Here is a 14820-nt window from a genome sequence, read left to right on the forward strand (position 1 = left end):
GCTGGACAGTCTTGACGATAATTACATTTTAAAATAACACTTTGCCATTACAATAGCATTACATAACAATAGACAAAATGATAGAACAGAATAATTATTATATTTATTGTACAAAAAAATAGCTAGTCCCAGAAGACCCGCCCACTTCTGTTTACGCGTAGCCAACGTACGTTCTTGTTATTTCTGTGGCAGGAAGCCTCCATTCCGAGCAAATATTCAAAGGGTAAAAATTCAAAATATCTTTTGTTTGTAACTCAGTCGTAGAAAGTTGATTTTGTTGTTATGTGAGATACTGTTAAATGAAACATCCGCCCTCGTTTCTTTCTATCTCTGTCTCTAATCCATTATAATGACCCCGCATGTGTGAATGGTTTCTCCCCTTCCTCCTGTACACTCGCCCACATGTTCTAGCTCCACATGACATGACGCACATGGGGACTAAAGAGACTTATCTACTGTAGTTGACATAGTTTTATCTGAAAAATGTTGTTTTCTAAGGAAACACCATGGAGGCGATTAGAGGGCATGACGTTTGGCATGTTGTCCTATGAAGAAATAAGGTAAAGGTACACTTTCTTAACTCGTATCTTCACATTACAGAGCTAAATAGCTAACAAGAGCTCAGTGTTGCTGTAAGGGGGCTTGCACTGTTATTTCCCAGGAACTAATATCACAAAGATCATGGTTTAGTAAATGTGGACCCTTTGTGACATATGGGTGCCAGATGTCAGTGTTGGAACTTGCTTTGTGTTGATACTAATGAAAGAAAAACAGAATAACTTGCTTAAATGTGACTGTTCTATGTAAAGCAATATGTGATTTTTTTCCTAATGAGTATAATATGGACAATTGAATAGCTTTCCATCAAAATCCAGGCAATCAAACAAAAGATGACACAGTATAATAAAATATATAATAAACAACACATGTCTTGCAAAGTGCTATCTTTATCCCACTATAGATTAAATGTTTCAACCTGATATTATAATGTGTCACAGGAAACTGAGTGTGAAAACCATCACCAATTCCCTGCTTTTGGATAATGTGGGCAATGCGGCATCAAACGGGTTGTATGATCTGGCTCTGGGTCCGGCTGACAACAAAGAGATCTGCTCCACCTGCATGCAGGACTTTAAGAGCTGTCCTGGACACTTTGGACACATAGATCTGCCCCTGCCCGTCTACAACCCTCTGTTCTTTGATGTGAGTTCATACTGTGATGTAACATGCCCGGTTCACGGGTCTCCTGCCCGTTACACGTTTATGGGTCTGTGATTTGGTTCTGAATATACGGCATCTTCTCTTTCTCAGAAATTGTTTTTGCTCATCCGGGGTTCGTGCCTGTCATGCCATATGTTGACGTGTCCGCGGGCAGCCGTTCATTTACTGCTGTGCCAGCTGAAGCTTCTGAATGTGGGAGCTTTGAAGGATGTTTATGATGTCGAGAACGCCCTCAATCAGGTGGGGTTCCTCATCGGTGGCGCTTTAGAGAATCATGGTATATTGGGTTGAAGTGATTTACATTGTTGGGTTTTCTCTTCAAGTTCGTGGATGCCAACCCTCGGGCGTCTGGAGTAGAAATCCAAGTAGCCTTGGAGGAGTTTATTACTCCCATCCTCAAAGCCAATGGAGATAATCGGCAAGCTGACCCGGTGAGTCTGACACTCATTGGCACATTTGTGTATGTCTTCATTATGTACCTTCTTGTTTCAATGAAACCGAGTCAAGAATGTCTTCAGCTGGGTCTTTAAAGTCATCCTAACGTTGCTCGCACTTTGTTGTGTTGAGCTCGTTCTGGATCAGCGGTGTCAACATCTTTATGTTTTCTTTTCAGATGAAACATGTCTGTGAAAAAAGAGTCTCTCTCATAAACAATTTCTGGAAAATACACATGGGTTCAAAAAAATGTCCCCACTGCAGGTGAGCGCAGTTCTTTATTCTGTCGTTTTACCCGTCTGAGGCACACTCGACCCATGGGAGGACACTTCAGTCTTACATGTGTACATGTTTTGTCTGATTCAGATCCAATCGAACGCCGTTGCGCAGGGAACACAACAGTAAACTGATCGTCACACAGTCACATTCCAAAGCAGACCAAGAATTAGACGATGGTGAGTTTAGATCTTGATTATTTTTCTTCTCTTTCATAATGGCGTGAAACTCTAACGTTGACGGCAACAGCAAATATTCTTATTCGTCCAATAACTGGCCAGCTATTGCTTTACTTACTATTCATTGCTTAAGAGTTCTGCTTACCTTCATCGCATGGACAAAAGTAATGAAATTCTATCTATCAAGAAATGAAACTTCACAATTTTCACTCTTCCATTGATGTACTTTTTAATCTGCCCGCATTTGTTGTTTCCAGAGGACGTGCCGATGGCCAAACAAGGATACCTGACTCCAAGCTTGGCTCAAGAGCATGTTATCAAACTCTGGGAGAAAGAAGGTGTGTGACTTCTCCAGTCTGCTGGTATCATGTAGAGCAAGTGTATTGAAGTTCGTTTTGAACGGGTCGACTTTTGCTTTCAGGTTTTTTCCTCAAGCATCTGTTCCCAGGGTTTGACACGAGCGGCTCAGAGAAACGCTTCGCTGAAGTTTTCTTCTTAGAACTGGTGGTCGTCCCTCCATCCAGGTGAGTTCCTCTGCGAGAACATCACATGTAACACATTAACCAGACATCCTCGGATAAGTGTTTTGGGGTATGTGTCTCGTTTAGGTTCAGGCCTATAAATCGGTTGGGAGATCAGATGTTCACCAACGGTCATACTGTGAACATGCAGGCAGTGTTAAAGGACAATTTCATCATTCAGAAGTTGCTGGCGCTCATCGCTGCTGAGAAGACCAAAGATATCGAAGACACAGAGCTGGAGCAGGTCAGGTGATCGGCCTGTTTCTTATGGGAAATGATTGGAATGGACAAAACTAAAATGTGGGGTCCAAATAATGTCACGTCTAGCGTTGCGCAATTTTGTTTTAAAAACTGAACAGAAACTCGCTGCTGTCTAGTTTGACCATCATGGGGGCATTTTGATTGTGTTGGCCTTTTGACAAATATAATGGCCAGGCTTATATATCAGGGGTAATGGGTTATCTTCTGCTCGGATTTGTGAAAGTAATGTATGGCATTATTGGTTCTTTTTTAGTCCGATGAAACTACGGAGATCAGTCAGGTAGATCAGTCCTTTCTATTGGACATCCAGGGACAGACTCTTACAGACAAGCTTTACAACGTCTGGATCCGTCTACAGACTCATGTCAACATTGTGTTCGACAGCGAAATGGACAAAATGATGATGGAGAAGTATCCTGGAGTGCGTCAGGTGAGTCTGTGACGGATCAGATTCGGTCAATAATGATGAGTTATGGGTTATGTTAACGGTGAATGTGTGCCTCAGGTCTTGGAGAAGAAAGAAGGTTTGTTTAGGAAGCACATGATGGGGAAGCGTGTGGATTACGCCGCTCGCTCCGTCATTTGTCCCGACATGTACATCGGAACCAATGAGATTGGAATACCAATGGTAAGAATTGTGGTTGTTTTTCAGTGCAGTTTGTGATTTATTCCATTGAAGTAATGAATGAAGTATTTGTGAGACTGAAGAAGTGTCTGAGAACTTGAAAGTTGTTTAAGTGTAATTCATCTGGTTCCTTCAGGTGTTTGCCACAAAGTTGACGTACCCGCAGCCAGTGACGTCATGGAATGTGAAGGAACTGAGACAGGCTGTGCTGAACGGACCCAACGTTCACCCCGGAGCCTCCATGGTCATCAATGAGGATGGGTCCCGAACGATACTCAACAGTACCAACCTGACCCAGAGAGAAGCCGTAGCCAAACAGCTCCTGACCCCCAGCACTGGCCAACACAGGATCCCCATGAAGATCGTGAGTGACGAAGCTGGTGAAGTCAATGAAAACTCCTGCTGCTTCAAGGAGCGGTTCACTTTCAAATGTCTGTGTGTTTATTTCTTCTGCGGGAAACAAATTGAGGCATTTGAGGAAATCTTTCGAGTGTTCTTCTCCATACAATGGACTTCAACGGAGGGATGTTGGTTAACGTCCAAATTTCGGAGTGCCTCCATGTTGCCCGTCCACAACTTCACGTGCTCCGTTATCTCGTTGGAAAGGTCACGCGTGATCACGTAAGGTGAGGTTCCGACCCAGTGTTCACGAGTGTGGAGAAAGAAGACCGTCCAAAAGTTCTTTGATCTTGAATGACACGTCATATATCTTTGTGCAAGATTGTTGTTTAAAATGATCAGTTCGTGTGCATATCAGGGATGTTGAAATCTGATGAAATCTTTGTCACGCGCGACCTTTTCATTGTGATGGTGAATACGGAAGTCATGGACGTGCATCATGGTAACAGTGCAACTCATGTGTTTATGTTTAAAAAGTAAATCATGTTTTATTTCTCTTGGAAAATGACTAATGGTTTAGCTCAGACAACACCCCTATTCATCAGCTGGTGTTGTTTAAAGACATTTGAAGTTGCTATGAAACTGAAATTTGGACCTCAACCAAACAGCCCCCCGTTTCAGTCCATCATGTGGAGAAGAACCCTGGAAAACTTTCCTCAAAGTCTCAATTTGTTTTCAACAGAAGGAATAAACACACGGAATGTCAATTGTCATGAAAGTTTCATTTTAATGGGAACCACTCCGTTAAGTGCTTTTAAGTGTTATTTCAACTGAAACAGGACAACAGTGCAGTTACAGTAGTTTTTGTTTAATAAACATAAGCATCGCTGCTCAGGAAAAAACTGCATTTGACATTTATATAAAAACATGATAACAGAAGACCGGTCAACATTACGGATTGTGATGTGACATTTGAAAATAGTTATTTACGTTGGTGCTATAAAACTGCTGTGTCGCAATGTGGATAGCTCATTGGTCCAAAATCCAGTTGAATATGTCCTGATTAGCCGTGATTTTTGTATCATGCTGCATTTTTTGTAATAGTTATGTTCTGCATCTTACATGTGAAGTATCGTTCCTCTTTCATAGGTTAATCGACACATAAAGAACGGCGACGTGCTTTTGTTGAACCGTCAGCCCACTCTCCACAGACCGTCTATTCAGGCCCACTGCGCTCGCATCCTGCCGGGAGAGAAAGTGCTGCGCTTGCATTACTCCAACTGTAAAGCCTACAATGCCGACTTTGATGGAGACGAGATGAACGCTCACTTTCCTCAGAGTGAACTGGGAAGAGCTGAAGCTTACACACTAGTGAGCACAGACCAGCAGTATTTAGTGCCTAAAGTGAGTCTGCGTCCGGTTCTTTATGATTATTGAAGTGCTTGATTTTTTTTTTTGAGTGTTTGACGTCTTGAAACACGTTCTGCTGGTCTCTGTGCCATCTATAGGATGGGAAGCCGTTGGCTGGACTGATTCAGGATCACATGGTGTCTGGCAGCAGCATGACTCTCCGGGGCTGTTTCTTCACGCGGGATCAGTATACAGCATTGGTCTACAGAGGGCTGACAGACAAGGTCGGCAGAGTGAAGCTCCTCACCCCAGCGCTTATTAAACCTGTGACCCTCTGGACGGGCAAACAGGTAATATTACTACACCTGTGATGTGTGTTTTTAGGAATGCTAGTGAGCCCAAAAACGTGTCCTGATCTTTATCATTGCCGTTTTAAATTCCAACATGATATGTGAAACGTTGTTCTTGTTGTCTGAAGGTTGTGTCCACGCTTTTGCTGAATGTCATTCCTGAAAACAGCATCCCTTTGAACCTGGCGGGAAAGGCAAAGATTCCTAGTAAAGCCTGGGTGAAGGAACCACCCAGACCAGTTCCAGGATACAATCCAGACCTTATGTGTGAATCTCAGGTGACTTATTGTCCAACAACATATTGAGCTGTGTGTAGCATTCAATTGAGGGCTTTTAAAAAGTCGTGTCATTGCACGTTTTTGAATTTTTTTTCGAAATTGAGTTTTTATACATAATCTGAAAGCTGAATAAATAAGCTTTCGATTGACGCATGGTTGTCAGGATAGGACAATATTTGGAAGAGATATAACTATTTGAAAATCTTGGGTGCAAAAAATCTAAAGCTTGAGAAAATCGCCTTTAAAGTTGTCCAAATTAAGTCCTTAGCATAGCACATTACTCACAAAATAAAGTTTTATATATATATATATATATACACCATACTTACAAAATATCTTCTTGGAACATTATCTTAACTTAGAATCCTTATGATTTTGGCATAAAAGAAAAATCAATGATTTTGACCCACGCAATGTATTTTTGGCTATTACTAATTATTGTCAAGAGCTACTTAAGACTGTTTTTTTTGTTGTTTCCGCCTCATGATGAATCGTTACATCTCTATTATTTGTGTGATACTAGGGCAATGCCAGTACATCACAGTTAAATTCATGTGTATGATTGATATAAATGATGATGATTTAATAGAGAATCAGGTTCTGTCCTGGACAGAAGAGCTTTGATGCGAGCGTGTGCTGTGTTGTTCAGGTGATCATTCGGCAGGGTGAACTTCTGCTGGGTGTTTTGGATAAAGCTCATTACGGCAGCTCTTCTTACGGTCTGGTTCACTGCTGCTATGAGCTGTACGGAGGAGGAACCAGCGGGAAACTGCTCAGCTGTCTGGCTCGCCTCTTCACCGCATACCTGCAGCTGTACCGCGGCTTCACGCTGGGTAAGTTGGGTTCACATCAACCCAGAGAGGAGATAAGAATGTGGATTGAATATACACCTTGCATTTCTTTCTGACAGGGGTGGAGGACATTCTGGTCAAAAAGAGAGCCAACAAACAAAGAAGGAAAATCATTAAAGAGTCAGTCACATGTGGCTCCAAGGTAAACTTTGAGATACTATTGGGGGTGGTTTTGATAATACTGTGTCTTGCTTGTCCACGTTTTGCTGCATATGATCTGATATATGATGCCTCAGGCTCTGCGGGCGGCGTTTAACCTGCCTGAGTCTGCGCCTGTGGATGAAGCCAGAGAACGCTGGCAAGACGCTCATCTGAACACAGACCAGAGAGATTTCAACATGGTGGACCTGAAGTTCAAAGAGGAGGTCAATCAAGTCAACAACAACATCAACAAGGTGCAAACCTCAACTTACATCACATGCTGCCGATAACATCCAGCACTGTGTGTTTCATCTTCACCTTCTTGTTTACAGGTGTGCATGCCAGCGGGTCTCCACCGCTCTTTCCCGGAGAATAACCTGCAGCTCATGGTGCAGTCAGGAGCAAAGGGTTCCACTGTTAACACCATGCAGGTGATCTTTGCCGTGACATGTGCGGTCATGTGTCTGTTTACTTGTGTAGCGATGTGCTCATTGTCTCTGTGTATGTGCAGATCTCCTGTTTGCTGGGTCAGATCGAGCTGGAGGGCCGCCGGCCGCCGCTAATGCCTTCTGGGAAATCCCTGCCCTGCTTTCAGCCCTACGATCCTCAGCCGCGCTCGGGCGGATTCGTCACTGGCAGATTCTTGACGGGCATCAAACCTCCTGTAAGTGTCCATTAGACCTGGTCAATTTAGCCAATATCTAAAACTCGACACGTTTTAGCAAAATTAAATATATTTCTGGATATTAAAGGGAGAATTCTGTCATCATTTACTGCCCCTAAGATTGTTCCAAACGTGTTTCAATGTCTTTGTTCTGCTGAACACACATGTAGATGTCTGAAAGATTGCCAAATCTCACCCCTTATTGACTCCCATAGTATTTATTTTCCCTGCTATGGCAGTAAATGGTGGAGATTCTTCCAAATTTCGTCCTGTGTGTTCAGCAAAACAAAGAAATTCAGACGGGTTTGGAACAATCTAAGGGAGAGTAAATGATGACAAAATTTTCATTGTTGGGTGAACTATCCCTTTAATGTCATGTGTTTCCCAACTTTTTTTGACAAGTAAAAGTTGACAAAAGCGCTTTTCCATTAATAAAAAGCGGTCGCAGCATTTGGTTACAATTAGCAGCCGATAGCAATTTAATGCATTATATGGGAAAAGCTGAACGTAATTCCTCTGAAGTAAACATTGAATTGGCTTAAAGTGTCCAAATAAATGATACCGTTGCGGAGTAATAGCTCCTGTGTGTGTTCTCATTGAGTTACGAAGACTTTCTCAATATTTTCAGGAGTTTTTTTATCATTGTATGGCTGGTCGTGAAGGTCTCGTGGACACGGCTGTCAAAACCAGTCGATCAGGTTATCTTCAGAGGTGAAATTTATATTTCCAAACATCCAAGTTCATTCAGAAATGCCAGGGTGCAGTCTTAGAACCGCCTTTAGCATTTTATTGTTGAATTTCAGGTGTGTTATCAAGCATCTAGAGGGTCTGGTGGTCCAGTACGATCTGACGGTGAGAGACAGTGATGGAAGTGTGGTCCAGTTTCTCTACGGAGAGGACGGACTGGATGTTCCCAAGACTCAGTTCTTACAGCCGCGTCAGTTCAGTTTCATCAAAGACAACTATGAGGTACAGACGCTCTCTTACTGGACACTCACATGTCCGTACATCATATATCACACAAAGAATTCTCACATTTCAGGTCATCAGAAAATCCAAGTGTTTGGATGAAGTTTTGGCTAAGATGGACCCACAGACTTCCAACAATCATTTTAATGCCATAAAGAAATGGAAATCCAAACGTGAGCATGTTTCACCCCGAGACGGGGCGTTCCTGCTTTACTCGCAGAAGAAACTGGCCAAGTTAAAAGCTAAATCAATGAGCCAAGAACTGAGCAATGGAAGAGACGAAGCCACTCTACAGGTAACAGAGCATTTTGTACATTTTTTGTACATGAACGATCCACTTGCTCTCTGGTTTGTACGTGTTGTGATGAAGGATTTGTTTGTAGCTTTCGGAGCAGTGGAGGAATCTGGATGAGTCCAACCGAATGAAGTATTTGAAGAAGAGCTTTGGTTGTCCAGACCCGTGTTTGGCTGTTCACCGGCCGGACATCTGCTTCGGTTCAGTATCTGAGACGTTTGACAACATTGTTGAGTCCTTTCTGAATCAGTACAGTGTGAAGCAAGAATTTCAAACGTCATCTGACTTCATTGACTCAGAGCGGTAAGAATCACTGATGACTGCTCACACCACCATCATTCTGAGTTCATTCGCCTGCAGTTTGTATATATCTGGATTGCACGATAAATTAAAAATAAATGATGCTGCGTCTGAAAGCCAGAGTACATTTATTACAGGTGGGAATCAAAGGGCACATGACGTTATGATACAGTTTGCAATATGTTGCTCACGGTACTGATAATATCATGATGTGACAATTCTACGATAATCGATATATTGTTCTGCAATTCTATAACAACACATCACGATTTCTGCCTAACTATGAAAACAAAATGCCCATGAAAAGGATAAGTGCAACATTTGTCTCTTTATTCAAGTCCACAAAACTTTGTTTGGTAGATGAATTAATAACAAATTTCCAACTTGAGTAATATTTCAAGTAAACGAAAAATTTTATGGTAAAATTAAAACTGTAAACATTTAACACATTTTGTTTTTATACTGGCCCATTTCTCAATTTAACAGCCACTTATTTAAACCTCTTAGTGTTAAACAGCTTAAATAAAATAAACCTAATTTAACATTTCAGTGTAACATCTTGCACATTAACATTAATTCACAAATTTGGTTGGACCATAATTTCTTTTACAGGCAATTCTAAACTCTTTCTCAGACTAGTTGGTTCACATTTCCCTCATTTGCGGGTTATTTGGCGCAGCGTATCGATTCTCATATCACACGGAGAAGGACGACGATACATCGCCATATCCATTTATTGTCACACCCCTAACATGTACAGTTGTGTTCAAAATGATTCAACCCCCAATGCTGTAAATGGTTTTAGGGAATTTAGTGTACATTTGTAATTGTATTCAGAATGAAATCCTACAAGGACTTCTTAAAGAACCATATGCAACTAAAATGACATCAATTAGTTTTGTAATACAGTAGTAAATGTTTCTTTTGTGAATTCTTCATTGACATAATTATTCAACCCCTTAAAGACTACCACTCTGAAGAACAGAGGTTCAATGAAGTGTTTTCAATCAGGTATTGAAAACACCTGTGGATATCAGGAACAGCAATAAAGCCTAATAAGCACCAATTAGGCAGCTTTAAAATGACTGTGATACTCAGCTCCTTCTAGACATTTACTGGTGTGGTTACAAACATGGTGAGGTCAAGAGAATGGTCCAGGAAGACAAGAGAACAGGTGATTACTCTTCACAGGAAGGGCAATGGCTTTAAGAAGATTGCAAAGATGTTAAACATACCAAGAGACACCATAGGAAGCATCATTCGCACATTCAAGGCAAAGGGCACTGTTGAAATGCTACCTGGTCGTGGCAGAAAGAAGATGCTGACTTCGACTGCTGTGCGCTACCTGAAGCGTAGAGTGGAGAAAAGTCCCTGTGTGACTGCTGAGGAACTGAGAAAAGATTTGTCAGATGTGGGTACTGAAGTTTCTGCTCAGAAAATACGGCGCACCCTGCGTAATGAAGGCCTCCATGCCAGAACTCCCAGGCGCACCCCCTTGCTGTCCCCAAAGAATAAGAAGAGTCGACTGCAGTATGCCAAAAGTCATGTGGACAAACCACAGAAGTTTTGGGATAGTGTTCTGTGGACTGATGAAACAAAATTAGAACTGTTTGGGCCCATGGATCAACGCTATGTTTGGAGGAGGAAGAACAAGGCCTATGAAGAAAAGAACACCTTGCCTACTGTGAAGCATGGCGGGGGGTCAATCATGCTTTGGGGCTGTTTTGCTTCTGCAGGTACTGGGAAGCTTCAGCGTGTGCAAGGTTCCATGAATTCTCTTCAGTACCAGGAGATATTGGATGACAATGTGATGCAGTCCGTCACAAACCTGAGGCTTGGAAGACGTTGGACCTTTCAACAGGAAAATGATCCCAAGCATACCTCCAAGTCCACTAGAGCATGGTTGCAGATTAAAGGCTGGAACATTTTGAAGTGGCCATCGCAGTCACCAGACTTAAATCCGATTGAGAACCTCTGGTGGGACTTAAAGAAAGCAGTTGCAGTGCGCAAGCCTAAGAATGTGACTGAACTGGAGGCTTTTGCCCATGATGAATGGGCGAAGATACCCGTAGATCGCTGCAAGACACTTGTGTCAAGCTATGCTTCACGTTTAAAAGCTGTTATAACTGTAAAAGGATGTTGTACTAAGTACTAAGATTGAATGTCACTTGGGGGTTGAATAAAACTGATAATGATGTGAGCTCAGAAAAGACATTTGTGGTTATTTCATTATAAATGTTATGTTATATTTGTCTGACCTACACGTGCCTCTTTGATTTAATTGTAAGCAGGATGACTGAATGATCATAATCAATGTCAAACCGACCAAAACAATCAATTTCAGTGGGGGTTGAATAATTTTGAACACAACTGTATAGTGTTAGTTAAACCTCATTCTTTAATCCTTTGAATTTAGTTGAATTATTTACTGTATAATATAATACTTGAATTCTGGCACTTCTTTTTTAATGTTTACATCACAATGTCGAGACTGAAGAGGACGGTCCCACCAAACAGAACCCGATTGAGCTCCTAATTTACCCTCCATCTTGTGGAATCGATCAATCTTTACCATGCAGTAGTCTATATTGCCTTATTTCATGTTTTTGTCCGACTGATCTGAGATGAACTGTGTGTTGACAGACTGAAGGTTCTGCTGCAGCTCAAGTGGCAGAGAGCTCTGTGTGATCCAGGTGAAGCTGTAGGTCTGCTGGCGGCTCAGAGCATCGGAGAGCCCTCCACACAAATGACCCTCAACACCTTCCATTTCGCCGGCAGAGGCGAGATGAACGTCACCCTGGGTATTCCCAGGTGAGCATTGTTACTGTATTATTATTGCTAAAAGCCATAGTTTATGAATACACGTGCACTGACCAATCACAACAGCCTGAGAAGCTAAAGCTCGCTGATTATGGTATGGGTGGGACATCTTCACACACACGCTCAAAGCGGGGGACCAATCAGGACAGACCTGGTCAGCTTTACCAATCGGAGCATTTCAGAAGGAGGGACTTTATATTGACCTAAAAAAAAAATTTTTTTCAACATTATAAAACCTAAATACAGCATATAATATTAATGCATTATGAATATTTAATAAAAGATAATAAGCTTGATGTGAAAGGTGTGACTTAATAATGACTGAATATGTTACGGTTTTATTTACTTAATTTAAATAAATGAATATTTGAATAATTGTTTTTATGAGCTCAAATATGAATTTATTGAAAAATGCCCATCTACTTCACAGATTACGTGAGATCCTCCTGATTGCCAGCTCGAACATCAAAACACCCATGATGAGTATTCCAGTTCTGATGAACAAGAAAGCCATAAAGCGGGTTAAAGCGCTGCGGAAGAAACTAGCCCGTGTGTGTTTGGCAGAGGTGAGAAAAACCTTTCAATGTGTGTCTCTGTGATTACACATCCAGATTGTTTTTCGAAATAATTCACTTTATTAATGTTCTGACACAAAAATGAAAAACTGCCTTGAGATTTAATTCAAAAGAACAGCTTGGATGCTTTTGTCTACAGAAATAAAATGTTTGGAATGACATCAGCATGTTCCATAATAATAGTATTCGTAAAAATATTTGTATTCTTTTCAAAAAAGTTGAAAGTGAGTTAAACAGGCATGTGTTGTGATGATGATCTTCACACAGGTGCTTCACAAGGTGGACGTGACGGAAACCTTACGTATGGAGGGAGGAAAGGGAAAAAAATCAAGAGTCTTCAAACTCGCCTTCCACTTTCTGCCCCCCGAGCGATACCAGCAGGACAAGCAGCTCACTCCTCAACAGATTCTTCATTTCATGGAGCAAAGGTACACCAAAACCCTTCATCCATCTCTGCCATGCCGCTGATTTCCCAGGAATCCAACCAGGTGGTTTGTGCTTTTCAGGTTCTTTCGTCTGCTCTTAGAGGCCATTAAGAAGCTGAACGCTAAACTTGCGTCTCTCAGCGCTCTGGACACGCGCAGGGCCACGCCGGGAATTGACGATCGTGAAGTGGCCGCCACCACCAAGGGCAGAGAGGTACACTGTAGATCCGACGGCACATGTGCTGTGATGTCATAAATGGGTAAAAACACCAGCATGTTTGACTTCTTCGCAGGATGCTGAAGGTGAGGATTCAGATGAAGACAGGATTGTGGATGATGAGGCGAATGAAGGAGACACTGACGCGACCGATGCCAGGATGAAGGCGAAACGAGATGAAGAGGTACTGCTCCGGTCTCACTTGTATTTATTTTTGTTAAGTCCATTTATAACCGTTTAATAACCACATGTTTTTTTCCTCATTTGATAAGGTGGACTACGAAGGTGAGGATGGGGAGGATGAGGGCAACGATGAAGAACATGCCGATGACGAACAGGCTGATGACAGACAGGAAGAGGCGGAGTCTTCAGAGCTTCCAAACGAAGGGTCCAGTGAAAGCACACCACAGAGCCAGAGAAACGGCGCTTCTAAACAGCTCAATATTGATTCACAAGATGAGGAAATGCGGATCAATTCAGTGCTGCGGTTCAGCGACGTCATTGAGGACTACAAATATGACAGCGAACATGGACTGTGGTGTGAGGTGTGTGCATGAAGAATCATTGCGCCAGTGATGGGTTCAGTGCTATTCTCATAAATAACACAGCCGGTGGTTTTGTCTTACAGCTGACCATGGTCCTTCCCGTCAGTAAGGTGCACGTTGACCTTACATCAGTGGTGGTCAAACAGGCTCGGAACGCTGTGGTCATGGAGACCAAGGGCATCGCACGCTGCTTACTGAACGAGGTCACCACCAAACAGGGTAATAAAGAGCTGATGCTTAACACGGAGGGGATCAACATGCAGGAGCTCTTCAAATATACCGATGTGAGTCCAGTACACGTCACATGAACCGTAACATTGATGTCACTGTTGCTCATTACGGGATGTGTTTTTAGATCCTGGACCTGAATCGATTGTACTCCAACGAGATCCACGCCATGGCCAACACGTATGGCATTGAGGTGGCCCTCAAGGTCATCGAGAAGGAGATCAAAGATGTCTTTGCCGTCTATGGTAATAAAGCACCTTTACCACAAACAGGCTCCAGATATTTTATCTGAGATCTTAACTGGTGCTTCTCTCGACAGGCATTGAGGTGGACCCACGTCACCTCTCTCTAGTGGCTGACTACATGTGTTTTGAGGGAGTTTATAAACCTCTCAACCGCTTCGGTATCCAGTCCAACAGTTCACCCCTGCAGCAGATGACCTTTGAGACCAGTTTTAAGTTCTTGAAACAGGCCACAATGCTGGGTACAGTTGTCTTCTCTTGTTATTAATGCTGCGCTATACCAGTATAAACGCTAGTTTGTGTTTCATTTCTTGTTTTGTTTACAGGTTCCTACGACAAACTGACTTCGCCTTCAGCTTGTTTGGTTGTAGGGAAAGTTGTCAAAGGAGGAACGGGAATTTTCGATCTGAAACAGCCATTACAGTAATGGACTGAAGAAATATATTAAAGAGAAAATCTCTATATTCTGATGTCCATTTCTCAATGTGTGATGTCAATAAAGCTTTTCTAGATTTCCTGTCTTCAGTGTTATAATAATTGTATTAATAAACGGGGGCTGTTATTTGTCTGCATACCCTTGCTAATGTTTATCCATAAAAATCCCCAAATGTTTTTTTTAATGTGCTTTCACACTGGCACTGTTTGGGAATATTGTGCATTCTGGGTAGTTTTGAGACACAAAACTTCAAGTTTATGCATTTCATTAACTTTTT

At 42.1% G+C, this 14820-nt stretch overlaps 1 protein-coding gene across 1 annotated transcript; it reads left to right on the plus strand.

The window, feature by feature from the left end:
• Positions 1-380: 380 nt before the first annotated feature.
• On the plus strand, positions 381-14621 carry polr1a (RNA polymerase I subunit A). Its single transcript, XM_056770109.1, has 34 exons — positions 381-560; positions 999-1203; positions 1312-1461; positions 1545-1652; positions 1835-1920; positions 2023-2111; positions 2369-2449; positions 2533-2635; positions 2720-2876; positions 3147-3323; positions 3399-3521; positions 3655-3882; positions 5007-5261; positions 5366-5557; positions 5686-5835; positions 6485-6668; positions 6746-6828; positions 6923-7081; positions 7160-7258; positions 7339-7491; positions 8120-8202; positions 8295-8460; positions 8534-8755; positions 8844-9058; positions 11699-11866; positions 12306-12441; positions 12718-12878; positions 12957-13089; positions 13169-13276; positions 13365-13637; positions 13721-13921; positions 13993-14110; positions 14185-14349; positions 14434-14621. The coding sequence occupies exons 1-34, from the start codon at positions 484-486 to the stop codon at positions 14532-14534; spliced, it is 5109 nt and encodes a 1702-aa protein (XP_056626087.1). The 5' UTR covers positions 381-483; the 3' UTR covers positions 14535-14621.
• Positions 14622-14820: the final 199 nt, after the last annotated feature.

Source organism: Triplophysa dalaica, chromosome 16, assembly GCF_015846415.1.
Source record: "Triplophysa dalaica isolate WHDGS20190420 chromosome 16, ASM1584641v1, whole genome shotgun sequence".
NCBI lineage: Eukaryota > Metazoa > Chordata > Actinopteri > Cypriniformes > Nemacheilidae > Triplophysa > Triplophysa dalaica.